A 19779-nucleotide genomic window follows, 5' to 3' on the forward strand; every position below is an offset into this window, starting at 1 on the left:
GTTGCCTCCCGGCCGTCGATGAGGGAGCTGAGGGCGAGAGCCGGCCCCACAGCTCCCAAGTGCCCGCCACTGAAGTGGGCCTGGCGGCTTAGTCGTAGCTGCCCTTTACCGGGGTGGGTCATCGTGGGGACAGTGTTCTTTGGTAGCCTAAGAAATGCCAGGGAGATGTAGACCTTTTTTCCCCCTTTTGAAACTAGGTTTGTGCCTGTCAAGTGAGAGCTACAGGGAAAATGTACGCCTGTAAAAAGCTAGAAAAAAAGAGAATAAAGAAGAGGAAAGGCGAAGCTATGGCTCTAAATGAAAGAAAGATCCTGGAGAAGGTGCACAGTAGATTTGTAGTAAGTATCTCCTGCGCCCCCTGCAGGCGGCGTGATGAGTAGCGCCTTCCTCAGCCGAGGGGCCAAGTCCGGCAGGGGCCAGGACCAGCTTGGTTTTAGTGACAGCCCTCTTGTTCTTAGTTCTTTTTGGGCACAGACACCAAACGGTGGTGATCCTGCTGCGAACTTGTGGCATGTCGTCACCGGGTCCGGCAGTTACCTTCACAGCTACGAGCCTGGCGTTGCTGGCCGGGTGCCCTTCCCCGCTTTGGCAGCAGCCAGAGCTTATTATCCTTCCGTTGCTGTCATCTTCCAGCTGGGTGCTATGGCCAGTGGGGGTGCTCTGACCGATACACCGGAAGACACCCCCCGGCCCCCAGTCTGTTTCCGTCTGTCCTCTTTCTGACACCTGGCACGTCTACTGCTTGGCCCTCAGTGAGCACATCCCAATTGTAGGAAGCCTCAAATTCCACCTTCACTCTTCCAGGTAAGGACTAACCGCCTGGGGAACCAGGGTGAGTTCAGTACGCCTTCCAGGCCCTTCCCGTGCATGAAGTGGCGCGGTTTTCATCTTCGCACCTAGTTTCTCCCACCTGATTACACATTTCCTGCAGCAGGTGCTGGAGTATGAAGGTCTGGGCAAAGCTCGAGTGCGAAGGATAATTTGTAAAATGATTTGTAGTGCGTGAGTTCCTTCCTCCAAAGCATTTATTTCTTAGTTCTAACGTCAGCGGCTTTGTGCTGGGGACAGACACGCTAAAACAGTGGACAGCCATCATCTAAATTGAATAGCAAGAGTTTATATGGACATGTCAGTCTGATGTGTGTTAAATAAACATCTTTAATAAAATGGGCTCATCTTGGAATTGTTTTAAATATATTTGTCTAACAGGCTTGAAATACAGAAATCCACAATCTAGCTTTATGAAAGGGACATAAGTAGTAGTTATTCTATTTAAACAAAATGTTTTGCTTTCTGTGTTCTTGGCCACTCCCATGGAACACAGAAATACTTTCCTTCGTCTTGAGTCTGTGTTTTCCCCCTGCTCACAGTTGATCGGGGGGTCCCGAGTGGTACCTCTGACAGGTTTGTCTCCTCCTCATCCCCACTGTCTCCCTGGGCTACAGCATGACTATGCGGAGATGGTCCAAGGCTTTGTGGATAATTGATTGAGAAGTTAGCCAAGTTATTAAATACGACACCAGCCACGAGCACTTAGAAAATGAAAATTTTAATTGATACCAATTACTGTAGCAAAAAAAGAAACAAAACCCTAGACAAACATCAAATGAAGCTGTGCAAGACTTCTACACTGAGAACTATAAAATGCTGTTGCAAGAAATCACAGAAGAATAAGTAAATGAAGGGGTTCTGTGTCCATGGGTTGGAAGCCTCAGTGCCGTGAGATGTCATTTCCCCCCAAATTGATGTATAGATTAAGTGAATTAAGTGCAGTCCCAGTCAGAATAGCAGCAGGGTGTGTGTGTGTGTGTGCACGCGTGTGCACAAGCTGACATAGAAACCCAGAGAAGAGTCGGCAAACAATGGAGCAAGCACTTTGTAAAAGAGGTTCCAATGGGTACGTCTATGAAAAAGTATGAGCAGTGCCCCCTGCATTCGCATATGCAGAGACATGCAAATCAAAACCACAGTAAGAGACTCGGTGCCACCGGCCAGCATTGACTGACTGACTGTCCAGGTGTTTGGACGCATGGGACATCTGCGCTCGGCGATGGGAGCGTAGCTTGGAGGAATCGTGGCCCCAGGTGTCTTTGTGACGTTTTGCCACCTACCCACCTAGACGCAGCGTGTTCTCTCCCATCAGTACCGAAGTGTGGGAGCCTCGACCGGGAGAGGCCCCAGAAGCGCCGGAACAGGGTGGCTGGGTGCTCTCAGCGCTCCAGCGCGCATTGTTTGCGAATTGTTCGCCAGCAGAGCGAATCAGTGAATGAGCAGGTTTTCGTTTTGTTTTTTTTTGTGTGACGCTGTCATCTTCAGGTTAGTCTATGCTACACTTACGAAACCAAAGACGCCCTTTGCTTGGTGCTAACCATTATGAATGGAGGGGACTTGAAGTTCCACATTTACAACCTGGGCAACCCCGGCTTCGACGAGCAGAGAGCCGTCTTCTATGCCGCCGAGGTGTGCTGTGGCTTGGAGGACTTGCAGCGGGAAAGAATTGTGTACAGGTAAGACTAAGAACAGCACCAACTCCTGGGGCCCGGGGGGCCTGTACCCCGTGAGCCTCAGGCTCCTGCACACCTTCTGCTGGCCCATCTGGGGCTGGAGCAGGAAGCCGGCAGGGGGAGGCTCCCGGTGGCGACTCTAGGGGCTGGTCACTCACACTGTTGCAAATGCTGTGGGTCAGAGGTGGACCCTGCTTTTCCTTTTAGTTCTCGTTCATCTCTAGCAAGTAGTTTTTATTTGTTCAGTTGATTAAATGTAGGTAGTGCTACTCAAATTAGTGTGAGGAGGACTCATTTCTGAGATTCTTAGACATTTCGACAGTTCTGCTAAGGACTGTGGACTGTTTTCCGACAAAATAGAATGGAAGTTAAATATCTTAAAATTACATTTACCATTTCTGCACCTTAGAATTTAGTAGAGAGAATTAATCGTTAGATTTAGTTTAGCGTGAGCATCATATTCAGCCGGGTGGAAGGCAGTCCCCAGCGTCCTCCAGGTGCTGGGCCCCGGGCCTGCCGCTCTCCTTCACCTGCGCGCTCACCTGCCGACCGCCCGCGGGTCGCTCCCTACCAGGCACCGCCGGCCTCGCCCTCGCCCTGAATCCTGAGGCGTCTGCGTAGCTGCTGCCCTCATGCTCCCCGTCCAGCTGGCCACCACTCCTGAGCATTTCCCCCGTCACTGATTTCTGGGCTCGCTGGCTCGGCTCCTGTCTCCCGTGGGCCAGCGTGCAGGCAGGAGCTGGGCCTGGTCTCTCCAGCGCCAGCCTTGCCTGGTCCCTACTCCGTGAGAGCGACGCCAGCGTCTCCCTGTGGGGTGGCCCTGATGTCGTCATGTCTACAAGTGGGGCCCTGTGCAGTGCCGCTCGCACTGACCGCTCCAGCCCCGGGTCCTGCCCCCCAGTGGGTCCCCTCTGCCCTCGTAATGCCCGCGGATCCCTGTGCAGTGCCGCTCGCACTGGCCGCGCCAGCCCCGGGTCCTGCCCCCCAGTGGGTCCCCTCTGCCCCCCAGTGGGTCCCCTCTGCCCCCCAGTGGGCCCCCTCTGCCCTCGTAATGCACGCGGATCCCTGTGCAGTGCCGCTCGCACTGGCCGCGCCAGCCCCGGGTCCTGCCCCCCAGTGGGTCCCCTCTGCCCCCCAGTGGGTCCCCTCTGCCCCCCAGTGGGCCCCCTCTGCCCTCGTAATGCACGCGGATCCCTGTGCAGTGCCGCTCGCACTGGCCGCGCCAGCCCCGTGTCCTGCCCCCCAGTGGGTCCCCTCTGCCCCCCAGTGGGTCCCCTCTGCCCCCCAGTGGGCCCCCTCTGCCCTCGTAATGCACGCGGATCCCTGTGCAGTGCCGCTCGCACTGGCCGCGCCAGCCCCGTGTCCTGCCCCCCAGTGGGTCCCCTCTGCCCCCCAGTGGGTCCCCTCTGCCCCCCAGTGGGTCCCCTCTGCCCCCCAGTGGGTCCCCTCTGCCCTCGTGATGCCCGCGGGTCGGCAGGGCCCGCCGTCTGGCGTCCCCAGGCCGTTACCCCTTTGCACCCGCGGTTCCCTGTTGACGCCGCTCCTCACCGCCTTCCTCCCCTCGGAAAAGTGCCTGCCTGTCGTCTGGAGTTAGCCCAACGGTGTCCTCCCTCAGGGGCCCCTCCCCTGTCTGTGCGGTGGCCTGCGCCCCTTTGGTGTCCTCGTAGCGCTCGGTGTGGTCTCGCTTCGGGGCTGGTCACGCCAGCCTGTGCGCGCCTCAGAAGGCCTTTATCTCCGTGACTTTTCTTTGTCTTACGCATCACAGATCTGTGTTAAATGTCTCTTGAGGACCAGGCACCAGACTGTGGGGTCGACGCGGCCCCGCCTTGCGTTGAGCAGGGGGTGATTGCTGCCCTGGGAATGATTCTTCTGGAGACAGAGGTGGTCGTCTGAATGGAGAGGGCCTTGTCATCATACGTAAATGGAGAGACCGGTGGCACTGAGGCATGGGACTGGCTCGTGAGGGCTTTGGGTCCAGCCAAGTGCTTTCACTCAGTCTCTTGAGACAATTTGATTGCCTGTTTATTATGCAAGTCTAAAAGGAAACTGTTGCCTTTGGGGAGTTCAATGTCTTTTAAAAATTAACTTAGGAACATGGCCTGTAAAATCGGAAGAGCTAAAGTGCTTTTAGCCAAGAGCAGGCTCCTGCGCCGATGCCATCTGAACATCACGTGCAGGAGTGGCTGCTCAGGAAACAGCACGCGGGCTTTGGGGCGGCGTGTCTTCTCATGTCAAAGCTTTTCCCCAGACCACCCTGCAGCCTCGGGGCGGTCCTGGTCTGCCAGCCGCGGCCGTGGGACACAAAGTTCTCGTGTTCTTCCACCTCTCTGGAGATGGCGTGTTTTGTTTTCTATTGTTTTGATACTGCAATGTCTTGTAAATTACCAGAATTATTTTTTATAGCAATGTGCAGTGTGTATGCATGCGGATATGGCAAAGAGACTATGAAAATTCTTTAAAGAGTTGGCTTTTAAGAATGTTTTCAAATTCACCACTATGGAAAACAGTATGGAGGTCCTTCAAAAAATTTAAAATAGAGCTACCGTATGATCCAGCAATCCCGCTGCGGGGCGTATGTGTGAAGGATGTGTGTGTGGGATCCGGAGGAGGTATTCCCACGCCCTGTTCGCTCACTCAGCCGAGACTCGGAAAAGCCCAAGTGTCCATCCGCAGGTCACACACACACACACACACACACACACTGGAGAACGAAGGACATCCTGCCGCATGCCACAACATGGATGGACCTTGAGGGCATTATGCTAAGTGAGGTCAGCCAGACCCAGACAAATCCCGCATGGTGTGACTTATGCGTGGAATCTAAAACAAAAGTCAGACTTGCAGCAAGGGGAGAGAGTGGTCAAAGGGTACAGACTTCGGGCTGCGAGACGAATAAGGTCTGGGGTCTAATGAACATGGAGGTGCCCACCAGTAACACTATTGTGTTATTGAAGTTTGCTAAGAGAGTGGGATTTACACGTTCTCACCAAATAAATGAATCGATAGATGATGGCTGTGTTCATTAGATAGGGGAAATCCTTTCACAATTTTAAGAAAAGACAGTTGAATTTCATTGCGTTTTTCTAGCAATTACAGAAATGATAGGCCAAGTAAACAAACAAACAAACAAATAAATGGGAGAGGGGCTGGAGGCGCCCATGTCGGCTTTTTCCCGGTGACCCCAGTGTGTCATGTTCTCAAAGGGTCACCTTTCATGCTGTCTCAGTCAGCACGTGCTGTCTCCAGTCCCTCACTTTTAGAGGGGTGCTCACACTGGGCACGTCACGGTTCTGTCTACAGGTTTACTTTGCCTGCGTGTTACGTGTGAATGGCATCACGCGGCACGTGGTCGTTCACATCCAGCTTCTGCCCGCTAGCGTAATGCCTTAGGCTCAGCCACGTTTTAGCATTTACCAGGACTTCACTCTTTTTACGGTGGAGTAAAATTCCCTTGTCTGGATGGACCGCGTTTTATTTACCCATTTGTCAGTTGATGGACATGTTCTGTCGTTTTCACTTTTCGGATATTACGACTGATGTGACTATGAACATTTGCATGAGAGTTTTTTGTGTGAACATCTCTTTTCAGTTCTCCTGGGTAGATAACCTGCAAGAGAAATTTCTTGGTCATATCGAGAATTTATGTTTACCTTTTTAAGAAAATTCCAAACTTTTCCAGAGTGGCTACGCCATTTTACATTCCCTCCAGGGTTCCCGTTCTTCCTGACCCTCTACGGCCCTCGTCATTATCTGCCTTTTTGATTCTAGCCACCCCAGGGGGCGCCAGGCGACATGTCATGGCGGTTTGCTTTGCTTCTGTTGGTGCTTTGCGAGAGGGAAGTTATGGGTAGATGTACAGAAGCTGGAAGCGGCGCACCCTCTGGGGGCTTCCGAAACAGACTGGGAGAGTCAGTTAAACGTCGGCCGATAAATGCTGTCGCGTTTGCACACAGTGGACACAGAGACAAGGCAGGTCGAGAATGACGTCATAGCTGCCGGCTCTGCCTGGCCCTCCCATCAGTTGTCCTTGATACCACCGTGGGAGGCAAAGTCTCCGGAGGCAACGCCGAAGTGTACTGGAGGGAGACGTGGTGTTGTGCTTAGGATGCACTTGCAATCGGGAGAATATAAATCCAGTGAAAAATAATTTTTCAAGGGAAAAAAAAAACAAGTAGTTTGGGATACTGCATTTCAGGCAGTTTGGTCTCTAGTGAGTTACATCGGTTGGAAGCTTGTGCTGTCCCTCGTCACAAGGAGCGACGATAACGGTCCCTGCTGCGGACCTCGCCACACGCTGCACCGCGTGAGAGAGGGTGTTGGTCCTCCAGTGGCGGGGGAGACGCTGAGGCTCAGAGAGGCTGAGGTCACACAGCTGATAAGCGGCAGAGCCAGGACTGGACTCCACGGCTGTTTGACCCCTCACACTGAGTTCCGCTCGTGGGGGGAATTCTCAGCTGACACATCAAAAAGTGTCCCGATGATACAGGAATCTGAGCCACACGCATTCAGGACTCATTCCTGACTGCCGGGCTGCGCGTCTCAAAACGGAACCGTCTTCAGTTCCATCTGTGCAGTCTGCGGAGTGGCCCCTTCCCACCGTGGTCACATGTACGTTGTTTGTCGACTCCTTGTCCTTCCACGTGGTGACTGAAGCCTTGCGGCGACACGGAAGGTTCATGAGTCGATGCACGGCGGGTGGGTCGTCATCTGCCATCTCGCTGTTGCTCGCGGCGTAGAGACGGCTGTGCTTATTTCTGCGGGATGCTGATGGGTCACTTTCAACTTCTGAATAATTGAGTTTTTTGTTGTTTCTTCCTTTGTAGAGACTTAAAGCCTGAGAATATTCTCCTCGATGATCATGGTAAGTGAGTGAGCCTTTCACGTTTAAAGCATAGACTTAGAGGGACTTGGACACAGAGCTAATGTGGACTTAGCCGGTTAATGCAAAATAGAAACTACAACAAAAAGAGACGGGTACGTGTTCTTTTAAAGTTATAATGGAGATAACATTGCCACTCCCCTGTATTTAGGCAGGAAGCAGCGACGGTCCTAGTTTTCAATTAATGATTGTGCTTTAGAAGCATGTCAAGGTCAAGTGAAGGAAAGGACACTTTTCTCTCTCTCCCTTGCTTTGTCCCACATCCTGCTTTATTCCTTGGACGTGTGTTTCCAGGCTGCTCTGGGTACTGTCCCCTTGGCAGAGCACAGGTCACGGGGCAGGAATGCAGACGCCCCGTGGGCTCTCACGCTGGCCGTGGGGGCCCTGCGACAGTGGGCAGAAAAGGCCTTTTGGAAGGACCCTTGCCAGAGGCACGGGCGCCCACTCAGACCTGGGTTCTCTGGGTGACACCTGCACCGTGTGTGTTAACAAGCTGGTGCGGTAACAAGCAACCACCTAAGTGCTGAGAGGGAACTTTTTTCCGGTGGCTTTTTTGGCTGTCTAAGAAGTCTTGCAGTCTAGAGAGCACGTGCCAAGGCCAACAGGATGCCGACCGTGGGGAGGGCAGGGTTGAAGGCGAGAGCCCTGACGGCCGGCGCGGGCACTTCCAGCGCATGCGAGAAACAGCCGCCCTGTGAGGAAGGGAAGGAGTTCGCATTTTGTGGAAGGTGATGCCAAGATTTGGAAGGATCTTGCCAAGGTCACGTCCATGGCTTCTGGCTCCTAGCGTGCAATTCATTCTTTTTTTTTACTCTTCTTCTTTTTTCTTCTTTTTACCCAAACCCTAACCCAGCCCCAACCCCAACCCCAACCCCCACCCCCTGTGGCTCGTTCTTCGTGCTGTGCTGCTGATCACAGCGAGGGTTAAAACGGCTTCAAGCGGGAGGATGCGCTCTGCGTGCAGCGGGGAGCGATCTCCAGTGTATGTTGTTAGCTGGAAAAACGTGAGGTGCAGAACAGCGTGTAGTATGTTATCTGCTGTGTGAACAGAGGGGAAATAGCGATGTACATTTGTATTTGCGTATCTGTACGTAATCACCGAGGAAAAGTCATGAGAACTAATGAGTGAAAACAGGACACGGGAGCAGATATTTTACTGATGCTGATCCTTTTTGATATATTTTTAGTATATCATTCAATTTCTGCAGGAGAGAAACATAACGTGCTGGGATTTCTATTGGAACTATGTCGAGTCTGTAGCAAGTCTGTGGAGAATTGACGTCGTAATGATGCTGAACCATTCAGTGCACGAATGCAGGACAGTTTTGTGGGGGGGGGGGCCCTTTCACTTCTCAGCGCCGCGTCGTCGTCTTGTTCCCTGTAGCGCCGTTGGAACACGTGACTTGTTCAGAAGTCCCTCATTTATTCGTTTTGTAAGTGGCCTTAAGGAAACCGCATGCGGGTGTTGGTAGGGCTTTCCCTGTGTAGCCCCCTCCTCTCCAGAACGTTCCTGCACGAAGTTGAGCTGGGTGTTGCCCATTACTGTTCTTTACACACTGTGGACCTGCTCATGTTGCAGTTAAGAACAGAATGACAAAACTTTGTTTGCTTTTCTTGATTTCAGGAGACTCTTAATCTTTTTTGTTTTCTTACCCTTTTAATTGAAAAAAAATGTAATCCTAGCTATACTTTCATTTCTAGTATTTAAAAAATGCGATTGATTTTAGGATTTTTGCTATCATGTAGTTAAGCGTCCTAAGAACTGATTTCTACCAGAAGCCACAGAGCAGCTTGTGAGGTTTTGTTTTGGTCTCTAACACAGAACTTGACATGTGGTAGAATTAGGTGAGGCGCGTTTACCCTTTGGCCATCCGAAAGCGGCAGCGCTCTGTTTCTGCAAACTTACAAATTGCGGGGGACTTGACTTAGGAAATTCAGCTGGTGGTTGTGCTAACAAAGGAAACTGTGTCGCGCTCATCTTGGTTTTATGGAGTAGATGTGTTCCTAAAGAGTGGGATAAATAGTGAGTTTGTGTAAAAACCAGTAGCGTTTTGTTATTGACAGTGATTTTACAGGAAACACATTCTATTCTAAGATGAGGGTTCTATTTTTTAAACATAAAAACAATACTGTTATTACATCCTACAGTGTTTAATGATTCCTTAATATCACCTGATATTCCGTGATATTCCATAGACTTTAAATCTTAATTATCTCATAAATTTTTTATGATCGAGTGTGTGTATAATTGACCACTCATTTTATTTGGTGGTTATCTTGTCGAGTCTTTTTTAATTTTTGTAGGTTCCTCCTCCCTGCTTCTTTTTGTTATTTATCTGTTTGTGAAACCAGGTATTATGGGCAGAATCGTGTCCCTCCAAAATTCATGCGGTAAAGTCCTAGCCTCCAGGACCTCCGAATGTGACTGTATTTGGAGATAAGTTTTTTAAAGAGGCGATTAAGGTACAATGTGGTCATTGCGGTGGGCCCTGATCCGGTGTGACCGGTGGCCCTGCGAGAAGGGGGAGTAAGACACAGATACACACAGGGGGGGCGGGGGCGAGGGCATGGGGAGAGGGCCGTCGTCCACGTGCCATGGGGAGAGGCCAGCCCTTCCAGCACCTTGACCTTGGGCTTCCAGCCTCCAGTAAAGTCCTGTTGTTTAAGCCCCCGGTCTGTGGCACTGTGTTATGGCCCCGGCAGGTAGACACGGACGTTCCTCTGATTTCCCGTGGTGTGGATTCGGCTGGACTTAATGTGCTCCCCGCCCCCACCCACACCACCGCTTTTCCCGTAAGCCACGGTCAGAGCTGGAGGCTGGAATCGTTCCAGGTTCGGTCGTGGGTGAGCAGAAGTCGTGTGTGCTTCCCGTTACAGTGGTCGGGAGGCAGGTGGTGGCTGAGCATCTCTCTTTTTGTGGTGTTCAGGTTGGTCAGTGTTTTCGAATGCCGTTAGCCTGATCCAGCCATTACTCAGATCCTGCCAGCCTTTCATTTAATGGCTTAACAGTCGTCGTTGAGATACCTCATTTCATTGGGCTTATAAAATGATGACATTCTAATTCTGTCATTCCTTTTGCACCTCTCTGTTGGGATTCATCTACAAAAAAGAACTTTGCTTCAGCAACATTTGTGTCCTTGTTTGTTCAGGAAAACAAGGTGAAATACTGGAATACTGCTTCCCTGTATTTTCACTTTTCAGAATATCCTGTTCTCGATCATTCTCCAAGACAAGCAATGAGGCTTCATTTTTCCGTGTTATTATGAACTTGTGGGTTTTAACACGTCGATATGGTTTAATCCATTGGAGTCGTCATTCTTTCTGATGTTGATTGTTCCATCTTCGGCCAGGGGGTGTCCTGTCCATAATGTCCTGTTTTCTGCCGTGGCAGTGTTCCAGGGTTATCTTGCTCATGTGCTGACCGAGGCCTGGGATCAACCATTTCCCCAAAGGGCCCCGGTCTTGTACATGGAAAGTGGCGTTGTGAGGCCACGGCGTGGGCGCCGAGATGCCCACTGCTGCCCTGTTGGCTCTTCTTCCTTGACCTTGTCAGTGGACAGAGAAAACATTTGTCTTGTTTTCCTTTTTAAAAGAAAATATATGGATTCATATTGATATTCCTAATTCTCACTTAACTTTTTCATTTCATGTTTGCGTGTTTTTCTCTTAATGCTGAAAATATTAGTTCCTAATGACATTAACATCATTACAATATTTTTCTCCACTTTACCCTCTTACTGTGTAACAGAGATCGCTCTCCAACAGTGAGTGAGTGGAGATCCTTCTGGATCCCTTAGTCCCGCTGCCTGCAGACGCACCGCCTGACTCGCCCGGCCCCACCGGGGGAGGTGGGCTGTTTCCTTAGTGCAGCCGTGCATAGCCTTGGGCACCTGTCCTTTCGCATCCTTTCTAGTGCCTCCGGGCCACAGTCACAGGAGCAGGGGTGCTAGGTTGGACAACAGATTCCCGTGCAGTTTGCAGGATTCCTGTCCGGGGGGTCAGGCTGGCTCGCGTTCCCTCCGGCCGTGGCTTAGCGTGCCTGCTCCCTGCGGCCCCCCGTCAGGCGTGTGCTCGAACCCGGAGTGTTGGATAGTTTGCCAGTGGTCGTACTGTTCATTTCTCAGTTTAAGAAATCGCTTTGTTAGTAGAAAAATAAGAGGGATACTTAATTTCGCACCATGCACGTGCTCTACTTAAACATAAAATACATAAAAACTGCGTTGTTGAGGGGATCTTTCTATGTGAAAAGAGAAAATGAGATGTGCTAATAAGTGACAGAGCTGGGACTGGAATGCAGGCTATGCGGTTCCAGCATCTGCTCTGACCCCTCCACCCTCCTGCGGCCCAGCGTGGGTGCGCCCCCGGGGCGTGACACAGTTCATGGTGTGGCATAGCCTGCGGCAGGGGTCCAAGCCTGTCTCTAGAATAACGTAGACTGGTGTAAATCTGCTTCTGGGCCGTGGAGGGCCTGCTGCGTGTTTCTAGGGTTCAGTAAGTATTTACTGGCTGGTTCATTTATTCCTTCAGTAGATATGTATTGAACATCCGCTACGTGGCAGGTACTACGTTTAGAAGCTGGGATCGGGCGAAGAAGCTGAATAGGGCGTCTGTTTCCAGGCCTGCTTTGTTTTACTAGACTCTCAAAAGAATGTTTTCTGTAACTTATTATTTTCATGAGGAATGTAATAACTGTTTAAGTCTTCATGTATGAAGGTATTAACACATAATATAGTTTTTCAGTGAAGTTCCTTTATTTTGTTTATTATTTTCCTGACTCTGTTATCATTTCTTCAGAGAAAAATGCCATATTATTCGTCTGTTGTTGTCCCTGCATAAAAGCCTACTGGTATTCTGACAGGAAGCGTTCATATGCTATTTTGTAGTTGGCATAGTGTTTATTATAGTTTTATTTAAGTATCTGGTAGTTATGTGGAAATAAAATACTGAACCCAGTGCTTGTATCTTATCAGCTGGTTGTGTGTAGTTAAAGGGCTTCCTGATCAATCTAATTTCCTGCCATTAGTGAAACCGAACTCAGTGGATGATATTTTACCAAAAGTAGAAAAGTTAAATATAATTTTAGATTTCAGTGTTTCCGGGTATGGACTGCTAAAATTACTATCCGTATTCTTTAGATGTTTTTCTCCCATTTTGTGTTGTTGTCATAAAGTGTCAGCACGCCCCTGTGATTTGTGTAATGTGTTTGAACACACACAGGACATATCCGGATTTCAGATCTTGGTTTAGCCATGGAGATCCCCAAAGGGGAGACGATTCGAGGAAGAGTTGGAACAGTCGGCTACATGGGTACGTACGAGACACCCAGCAAGGCTCGCGCCGTCTGTGTGGGCACTGAGTCCTCGGAGCACAGAGAAGTGGGGGTGCGAGAGCACCTGGAGGTCACTCCCGCCCGGCGGCCAGGTGGTCTGAAGTCCAGACCCAGCCTGCGCGGGGCTGCGGGGAGTCCTCCCGTCCGCCCCGCTCCTAGATGACAGTGAGGCCCCTAGGGCCATGCGGCTCAGCAACGGCAGGGCCTGAACAGGGGGGCACCCTGCCACTGCCGCCCATGTGCACGCTGGCCTCGCAGACCCCTCGCGAGTCCTTGTTTCCTGGTTATTCCGAAGCCTGGCCTTGGTTCAGCTCCAGGGACTACCCTCCCGGCTCCCAGCCCGGGGTGCCAGCCTGTCCCAGGGGTGGCTTCTCACATGAAGGAGGGACTCAAGGGCCTCTGCAGAGTCCTTCGGTGACACCCCACGGCCCACCGTTTTCTGCCGTCGCCTGCTGCTGCGGGTCTTGACTGTGTGGTGAACAGATGGCCAATGCCACAGGCACTCGAGGGCGTGGCTCTGTGCATTTGGAGGGCACACCCCTCAGGGGACAGGGTCTTCCCCAGAGCACCTTTCCGTGGACACTCTGGGGCCACTCACTTCCTGTTCTGCGAGTGGATACTGTTTCCGATGGCGGCTTTATTGAAATACGCTTCACATACCGTAAACCCACCTATCCGAAGTGTACCGTGGGGTGGGTTTCACTGTGTTCACAGCGTTGTACAGGGAACACCACTGATTTCAGAATACTTTTGTCACCTCAAGAAAGAAGCCTGTCCTTGTGAGGGTCGCCTTGCCCCTCGCCTCCCCCCGCAGCCCTGCGACCACTGGCCCCGGGAGCAGAGTCGCGCACCATCCTGCCTCCTGTGTCCAGCCGCTTTCGCTTAACGCGTGTCCCAGGTTTATCCACGCTGTAGCGAGCATTGTATTTAGAGTGTGTAATTTGGAATTAGAAGAAAATTTAAAACCAAATTTAATTTAATTTAAATTTCCTGTATTTGTTATGTAGCTCCTGAAGTTATCAATAATGAAAACTATACATTTAGTCCTGACTGGTGGGGACTTGGCTGTCTGATATATGAAATGATTCAGGGACATTCTCCATTCAGAAAATTCAAAGAGAAAATCAGACGGGAGGAGGTGGAGCGGCGCGTGAACACCGACACGGAGGAGTACTCCGAGAAGTTTTCGGCGGATGCCAAGTCCATCTGCAGGATGGTGGGTGCGCTCTGGACGCTTGGGAACTGAGCTGCCCACTCGCCGTCGCTAGGCACGTGTAGCGGCGAGGCCAGCAGAGGTCGCTTCCCCTGTCTCCTGATGCAGTGCCGGTGGGGCTTCCTCTCGAGTCAGACGGGACAGTAGGGAAAGTTCCAGATGGCATCTGGGAAGATGGCAGGAGTGGGTTTCGGGTTCGGCTGAGCAAGGCAGAGCAGAGCTCGCAGTTGGCTTTCTCTGGGGCGCCGCTGCGGAGAGAGCAGCGTCATGGTCGCTGTTCTCAGAACACAGCTGACCAGTGTCACATGACACTAAACATCGAGCAGGCTCTTTGGCTGACTTGACACAGTGAGGTTTTCCTCCTCTCTGCCCGCGTTTCTCTTCCCTTAGCCAGCTGCCAGGGATGCCATCTGACAGGCTGGCCTGGCCTGCCTGCCCTGTGCCTGCTCGTGTCCAGTGTGGCAGCAGGGCCACCGGCCGAGGCGCGTTGCATCTGCCCCCCGTGCCCCTGGGCGCAGGGCGTATGGAGGCAGCGCCCTGTCACTTACCATGGGCCATTCTTAGGATTTTCCCGGCACACCCTTTCATTCCCGTTGCTTCATTCGCCAGGAGCCCTGAGCGAATGCGTGGGACAGGCACTGTCCTAGGCACTGGGGATCCAGCAGTGAGTGAAACGGACAGGAGCTGGGTCCACAGTGCTCGTTCTACTGCAAGGGTGGTGGGAACGCACAGCGAACAGAGGAAGGTGGGGGTGGGGGACTGTCAGCGGGTCGCCCCATGGCCAGGGGGAAGGAAGGGCGAGGTGCGCACCGACCTTGGGAAGCCCTCAGGGGTTCTGAGGGGAGCGCTTGCTGGGAGGGGCCAAACAGGAAGGACAAGGGAGGCCAGCGGGGCTTTGCTGGGGGGGGAGGTGAATGAGGGACAGTCACGCGTTTATAAAGAAAACTTTTGAAAGAGATACTTTCTATTGATTTTAAGAATGTACAATTTCTAGAAGTAGGTTTGCTGATTCTTGCCTGAGATCCTTAGTGATCTACTTAATGAAAAGATTAAAATGGTTTCTAAGTAACTTAGCATTAACGTGGTATCTTCGAAGTGCTGGTTTCTAGTTAATGTGGTGTCTCCGAAGTGCTAGTTTCTATTCCTTTTTAAAAATTCCCCTGATTTTTATAAGGTTAACTTGTTTTTACTGAAAGATTTACTTAGCCAACTATTTATTGATCACTCAGAGGCACAACTGAATTTCAACTTCTTTTTGAAGCATCACGTATTCTAAATTAGTAAAATCGGAATTAATGGGATTTGGTCAATACTTGGAAATTTGAGTGACTGTTTAGATGGAGTGCTCTTCCTCCCCCGTCCCCCGATCTTTGATTATCATGGAGATTTTCTGAGTTTTCTTTCTCATCCTTGGAGCTTTTTGACTCCATTTCTGCTTCTTGCAGTTACTCACCAAGAATCCCAAACAGCGCCTGGGCTGCAAGGGTGACGGAGCAGCCGGAGTGAAACAGCACCCCGTGTTCAAGGACATCAACTTCAGGAGGCTGGAGGCAAACATGCTAGAGCCCCCGTTCTGCCCCGACGTGAGTACCGTGTGGCCGTGGGGGCCCGGGGCCTGACACACGAGGCGTGGCTTCTGCTGGCGGTGCTCCCGCCTTCCCCGCTTCGCTCCCCAGGCCCTCCTGGCTGCGCTTCGGCTTCAGGCCTGGTGTCTGCTACGGGCCCTGCTTACTGGTGGAGCTGAGCGCACGTCACCGCCCCCGAGAAACCTCAGCCCTGATCTCCTGGCGTGCCCCACAAGGCTCTCCTTGTTACCAGTGTCCCTTTCTGACGTCGGTGCTGGCACTTTTTCGTCTGTAGTCTGGAATGCGCCTCCCCACTTCGTGTCTCAGAGGTCCCAGCTCCACACTGAGGGCCCCAGAGTGGCCCCTTGAGCCTGCTAGTGAGTGTGCCGAGGGGTCCAAATGGGTGCCCAGTCCAGGGCTGGCACAGGTCAGTTCCTGGTGGGAATCTCTGCGGGTGAACAGACTCTGCCCTTAACAGTCTGCTGCAGGCATTTTATAGAAATGTGAAGATAAGGTGATGATTCTGCAGGGTGTGATGGAAGTAAGACATACAATTAAAATCGTTTCAGTTGCCTAGTTCAGGGCTTAGGCTTATTTTATGTCCATGTAGCTTATATAATACCTTCTTCCTTGGGATGAGTTCACGCATCACATATTTAGTGAACGCCTGCGACCCGCCAGACTCGGCTGTAGGTGTCGGGCCACAGGGAGGACAGCGAGCAAGGCTTCTGCAGCTAGGGAGACTGTCCCAGCCTGCACAGATAGGCTACCGGTAAAGCACAGCCAGGCTGAGGAAAGCCAGGCAGGGACTTCAGATGGGCCACTGGTCCGAGGGCCTTCTGTCCACCAGCTAGCTCTGCGGCTGCTTGGGGTCCACAGCAGGGAAGGCCAGCCTGAGACAGGGTTCTCTGAAGCAGGAGACGTGACAGCAGGCACCTGCTGAGGCTCAGGGCACCTGGGGAGTCTACTGGATTCACCCGGAGGGACTTGTGGGGGCCAGGTGACAGGAGAGCCAGATGGTCACGTGTCAGGCAGTTTTGTCTGAGCCTGTCCCTGGGCTGTCTCCTGAGGGCTTCCATTTCCCCACCTTGTGACAGATGCTTTCAGAGCCGGCCAACCAGTGACCTAGGGAACCATGTTCCTTTGGTCGTCACAGCCATCTGTGAGCAAGCCCTGGCAGGCAGTAGAGCTTCCTGAGAGCCGCAGGGCGCCTCTGGCACTAGCTCGGCCCTGCCTAGCTGCCCTCGGTGCCTCTGCTCCCCAACTCCTGGAGGCATGGGCAGGTGCCCCAACGTGCCCGCCTCTGCCCAAGGACAGCAGTGCCGCTTTCGTCCCAGAGGGTCACTGACCCGCTCGCCTGGCCCACCCTTCCAGCGGGCTGTCACGTGAAGGGAGGAAGCCGGGGGCTGGGGCGGGTGGGGAATCCATAGCCGATGGCCTCCAGCCTCCTCCTCAGTGTCCCTGCAAGAGCACCCCGACCACCTTCTTCACCCGGCCTCTGTCTGGCGTCCGTTTTCCACTGCAGAGAAGAGACGCTGGGGCCTCAGGAGGTTTGTGGGTGAGACAGCCGCGAGGGAGCTGGAGTGGACGGCGTCCGTGGGTCTGCGACGCCGAGCGGGCCTTGGGGAAGGGGCAGGAAATGTCTCAGACGGGCTTGGCCGAGACACAGGAGCAGGGCGGGGGCCCAGGTCTGGATGGTATTCTCAGTCGGCGGGGACAGTGACAACCCCGTGACCTCACGGGCAGCGCATCCTTGTTCCCGCTGCACAGCCACAAGCCATTTATTGTAAGGACATCCTGGACATCGAGCGCTTCTCCACGGTGAAGGGGGTCTGCCTGGACACTGCCGACAGCACCTTCTACGGCCAGTTTGTCACGGGCTGCGTCTCCATACCCTGGCAGAACGAGGTACTGCCCTTTACAGCACGGCGGGCTACCGCTAGTTACGAGGACAAAAGGGGAAAGGATGAGGTGATGTGTGTGTACAGTAGTTTCCTCTTTAAATATGCCTTTTAGCTATTTTACATACATGTGTGTGCGTGTGTATGTGTGTAGAGATAAAATCTATTCACTGCAGCTGCCCTTGGTCCCGTCACAGCTCAGGGCTGGCTGGCACCATGGTTCCCATGGTAGTGACACCTCTAGGGGTGTGCTCAGAGAGAGGGGAAGAGGCGGCCACAGTCCTCACCCAAGAAGAGGCCAAGCAGCAGGGGAAGTTGGCCTCGAGGACTAGACTGGCCCCAGGGCGCTAGCACTCTGGGTGGGAGGTGGCTGCCCAACCTTACCGACCTCACAGCGCTCTGTCTTGCTCTTCTGTGGATGCAGATGATCGAATCCGAATGTTTCAAGGACATCAACGAAAGTAAAAGTGAGGAAAGTATGGCATTAGATCTAGAAGACAAAACAGAATCAGTTCTCAGACCAAAGAGAGGCTTCATCTATAGACTCCTCAAAATAGGGGTAAGGGTGAAAACTTGTGATATTTTGGTTTGAGTTTTTTTTAAATGTGATGGGTTAAAAGAAAATAATTGTACCAAGTTAAAACTTGCTTTTCTTTTTCCAACTTTCTTTTTTCAATGCCTCTTATATATGACATTTCACATAGTTTAAGAGCCAGCTATATGGCACCATTCGAACCCAGCCAGAAAAATCCCCACCGTGGTTTGCTGTGTATGAAGAATCTGTTCCGATCCAAAAGGGATGGCTTACCAGCACTCAAAGATGCCTGTCAGTGACAGCATTTTCAGCTAGGCTGAGACATCGGCATCTTATAGAACAAGTCATAAAACAATGCACATTATTTAGATTCTAGATTCTACATGTTCTGATTCTGATAACTGTTATCTTTCTGCTTTCACATGGAAAGCTGATTCTCTTGAAAATGGAAGAGTGGTTTGGAGAGACTTAACATAGTAGCATTAAATATAGAAAAATAATTTTTTTCAAGCGAAGTTTTCTCCTTGGACTAGATCATCCCGCTTTGTGCCCTGTCCTTGAGTTTATTCCGAGGTCGTCCACTAACATTCTAATCCATCTTTTTTCAGTATAAGAAAAACAAGCTTAGGTAGTGCAAGTTTCTCGGGGTGCATTTCCCATGACCGCGTTCCCGCAGAACTGGGGGGTTAGGCCCGGGGTAACCCAGGCACTCTGGGAGCCGTCTTTCAGTCCTCACTCAGCCAGGTGCTGTGGAGGTGGAGCTGGTCTGGAGACACCGGTCTCCTAGGTGTGGTGCAGGGCAGGAGCCTCCTGGCCTGAAGCTGAGTGCTCAGCTGTGCGTGGGAAAACAGGAAGCGCAACAGGAAGTGCCAGGAGAGAACAAATCTGAGCCGTTTTCTGTGTATGTGAATTGAGCCCCCTCCAAACCATGAAGTAAATAAGAGAATGTGTGAGGTTTTCTCTGCCTTAGAGTTCGCGCCTCCCAAAGTTTTTGAATGGTCCTTTACACGTAAGGGGAGTTTAGCCAGCTTGTGTCAGGAAGGTGACTGAGCAGCCGCTGTGCCATGTGTTACAGGGCTGCATTGACCCTGGAGCCAGTGAGAAGGAGCAGGTGCCCACACAACTGTGACATCCCCGTGCCCGCACCCGGAGCACGTGGCTCAGTGCTTCCTCCTCCTGTCTGTGGATGGCAATAAACATGTGACACATCTTAAAACATCCCTTGTGAGTCTGCAGATTTTTCTACATTAAAAGCTGAATTGTCATTTCACTAAAGCTGGACTGAAGAAAAAGCCACTCAGGGACTGCTGTGATGTCCAGAGACCCCAGCCGTGGACGCCTGCGGCAGGGCTCGAGTGTCACCTGTGCCCATGGAGCAAGGGGGAGGGTGGGCTCAGGCGTCAGCCCAACCGGTGCTGTCAGGGAGGGAGCCCTGGGGTCACACTGGTATCTTGCTGAGGCCAGGCATAGTCACTCCTGCCCACCCTCTGTGAGAAGGTGTGTCCAGGAGCCCTACGTCAGTGCTCGGCACTCAGGGGCTGCCCACCCACGAGTCTGGAGTGTGTTGGAGGGTTCCTGTGACAGTGACCTGTGGTCCTGGGTTGTGTGGTGCATCCCCTTGAGTTGGGATCAGGTGACTGAACCAAAGAAAGGCAGTTTAGAGAGGTCTGGGCTCAGGCTGACTGAGGAAGGGGAAGAGCTAACTGAACCTGGACGTGAGGAGAGCACAGTGCCCCGCGGAGCTTAAGTTAATTCCTCCGCCAGTTTGTGCCCTTGCTCTTGAGAGCAGAGCAGGCGGTGGCCTGGGCTGCCTCTACAGGGGCAGAGGGACACAGCCCGTATGTGCGGCGGGA

At 52.1% G+C, this 19779-nt stretch overlaps 1 protein-coding gene across 12 annotated transcripts in view; it reads left to right on the top strand.

Moving 5' to 3' along the window:
* Positions 1-19146, top strand: part of GRK4 (G protein-coupled receptor kinase 4) — a 57124-nt gene extending 37978 nt beyond the window's left edge. For 6 of the 12 annotated variants that reach the window (XM_036227423.1, XM_036227424.1, XM_036227422.1 and 3 more), the window contains 9 exons: positions 198-338; positions 2317-2507; positions 7328-7365; positions 12601-12690; positions 13720-13928; positions 15371-15508; positions 17237-17398; positions 17816-17950; positions 19002-19146. In XM_036227423.1, coding sequence (XP_036083316.1) covers positions 198-338; positions 2317-2507; positions 7328-7365; positions 12601-12690; positions 13720-13928; positions 15371-15508; positions 17237-17398; positions 17816-17950; positions 19002-19055 — 1158 coding nt within the window. In that variant the 3' untranslated portion in view covers positions 19056-19146. The remainder of the gene's footprint in view (positions 1-197; positions 339-2316; positions 2508-7327; positions 7366-12600; positions 12691-13719; positions 13929-15370; positions 15509-17236; positions 17399-17815; positions 17951-19001) is intronic. The other 6 variants (XM_016159247.2, XM_016159249.2, XM_036227428.1 and 3 more) reach the window with 4 other exon arrangements.
* The last annotated feature ends 633 nt before the right edge of the window (positions 19147-19779 follow it).

Source organism: Rousettus aegyptiacus, unplaced genomic scaffold (assembly GCF_014176215.1).
Source record: "Rousettus aegyptiacus isolate mRouAeg1 unplaced genomic scaffold, mRouAeg1.p scaffold_m13_p_10, whole genome shotgun sequence".
Lineage (NCBI taxonomy): Eukaryota > Metazoa > Chordata > Mammalia > Chiroptera > Pteropodidae > Rousettus > Rousettus aegyptiacus.